The 1869-nt window shown below is 33.8% G+C and overlaps 1 protein-coding gene across 7 annotated transcripts in view; it reads left to right on the top strand.

The window, feature by feature from the left end:
• Positions 1-1869, top strand: part of LOC107568067 (RNA binding protein fox-1 homolog 1-like) — a 280788-nt gene that overhangs the window by 244334 nt on the left and 34585 nt on the right. For 6 of the 7 annotated variants that reach the window (XM_016253914.1, XM_016253925.1, XM_016253930.1 and 3 more), the window contains 2 exons: positions 585-638; positions 1527-1619. In XM_016253914.1, coding sequence (XP_016109400.1) covers positions 585-638; positions 1527-1619 — 147 coding nt within the window. The remainder of the gene's footprint in view (positions 1-584; positions 639-1526; positions 1620-1869) is intronic. The other variant, XM_016253945.1, reaches the window with a different exon arrangement.

The raw sequence follows: 1869 nt of genomic DNA, 5'->3' as shown, positions 1-1869 counted from the left end.
TATATATATATATATATATATATATATATATATTTATTAAGCAGCAAATCCGCATATTAGAATGATTAGAATTATTTTTAAATGTATAAAAATACAAAACAGTTATTTGTATATATATAGACAGTTATAGACTTTATAGTTATTTTAACAGATATATTTCACAATGCCACAATTTTACTGTATTTTTAATCAAAAATTATTTTGTTAAACAAAAGAAATGTCTTAAAAAAAACAGCATTCTCGTACATTTGAATGGTAGTGTCTATATATAAAATGATTTATTACAAGTATTTTAGCAGTTATTAACTGCAAAAACTAAATTATCTTTTCAATTCAGTATAAATTAGTATTACTCAAACCTTCTTGTCTGTTAAAGCTCTTATTTTGATCAAAAGATTTGTTTTTTTTTTCAGAATAAAAAGAAATACCTTATAAATGACCCATTAAAAGGGTGAATAATTGGTGATTTTTTAGATTAACTAAAACATTTAAAACATGTAGCTTAATGCAGCTTGAACTGAAGTGTGTTTACATGTAAAATCAAATTTAGACACTGTCTGATCTGTGTTCTGTTCTCTTTCCAGCAATTTGGTAAAATCTTAGATGTTGAAATCATATTTAATGAACGAGGATCAAAGGTACGTTTGTGACTCACTTCCTTTGCATGCTCTCATTCTTGACCAATCAGAACAGTCCAGTGAGTTTAGAGGCATAATGTTTATTTAAAAAGGCAAAATATCCAGTGATTAATTAGTACCTGTATTGTACAGAATAAACGCTTGTTGTAGTCATGTTAACGTATGTAATGCAATCTCATATCAGCTGCTGTGCCAGAGTTATTAGTGCCCTGTTCAATGGAGTGTGTGGAAATGTGTTTGGCACTTGTCTTTGTTCTGTTACGGTGTCAAATGAAGAACATTCTCCACTGAGCTCCGTAATTGACAGCTTTATTCAGTGTTATGACACTTAGCATCATTCCTGTGCACAAACAATTTGCTTTATTGAAATATGAATTATGTTCTTCTGTTCCAGCTGGGGGAGATAATGATGCATGTTAACAAGTTCTGTAGTTCACAATCCTTTATCATTTGTCTTACAAGTTGTTTTTTTGCTTTTGTAATGACTTTTCTTTATGTTGCGTTATACAGTGTTAAATGACAGCATTTATTTTATTCCACTTTTTTCCAATAGATTTTGTTTATATTAAGACTTACTAAATGTATATCCCTTTGTTTGGTTTCTCTCTCTTTTTTTTATTTCATTAAGTGACTTTACTTTCTTAGACGTGCTATTTCATTTCATTTCTCCTCAGTGGTTCTAACAGAACCCGTAAATTATGGTTAATCTCGATGCTTTGCATGGTGCAGGAGAAAAGAGGAGGAGAAAGAGAGAGGGGTAAATGCAGCAGCAGCTGTTTTTGTGTGTGAGAATGGCAGAGGTAGAGCCACAGTGGATTTCTTGGGTGTATGACTGAATTAATAATGTGCATGTTGTTCTCCCCCCTCCCCTCTCCCACCTGCATGCAGGGTTTTGGTTTCGTAACTTTCGAAAATAGTGCCGATGCGGACAGGGCCAGAGAGAAATTACACGGCACGGTGGTAGAAGGTCGTAAAATAGAGGTGCATGTAACAAATATTTCCCTTCTCAATTGCTTTTTGTTTAGTTTTGTTTAGTTTTATTCATTTGTCGTTCTTGTTGTTATTCTTGTTTTGTGTGTCAGTGTGTGCCTCACTCTCATCTCACTATTTTAGATGCATCACTCGTCTTTTCCTGTGTGTGCTCCTCTCTCTGTCCCTCTTTCCCTCCCTCCGTCCCTCCCTCCCCACTAGGGTTGCCACCTTCAGCGAGGCAAAATAAGGGACACCCATT

The sequence above is a fragment of the Sinocyclocheilus grahami genome, unplaced genomic scaffold (genome assembly GCF_001515645.1).
Source record: "Sinocyclocheilus grahami isolate Dianchi unplaced genomic scaffold, SAMN03320097.WGS_v1.1 scaffold27.1, whole genome shotgun sequence".
In the NCBI taxonomy this organism is placed as follows: Eukaryota; Metazoa; Chordata; class Actinopteri; order Cypriniformes; family Cyprinidae; genus Sinocyclocheilus; species Sinocyclocheilus grahami.
This window is presented reverse-complemented; position numbering and strand designations above follow the sequence as displayed.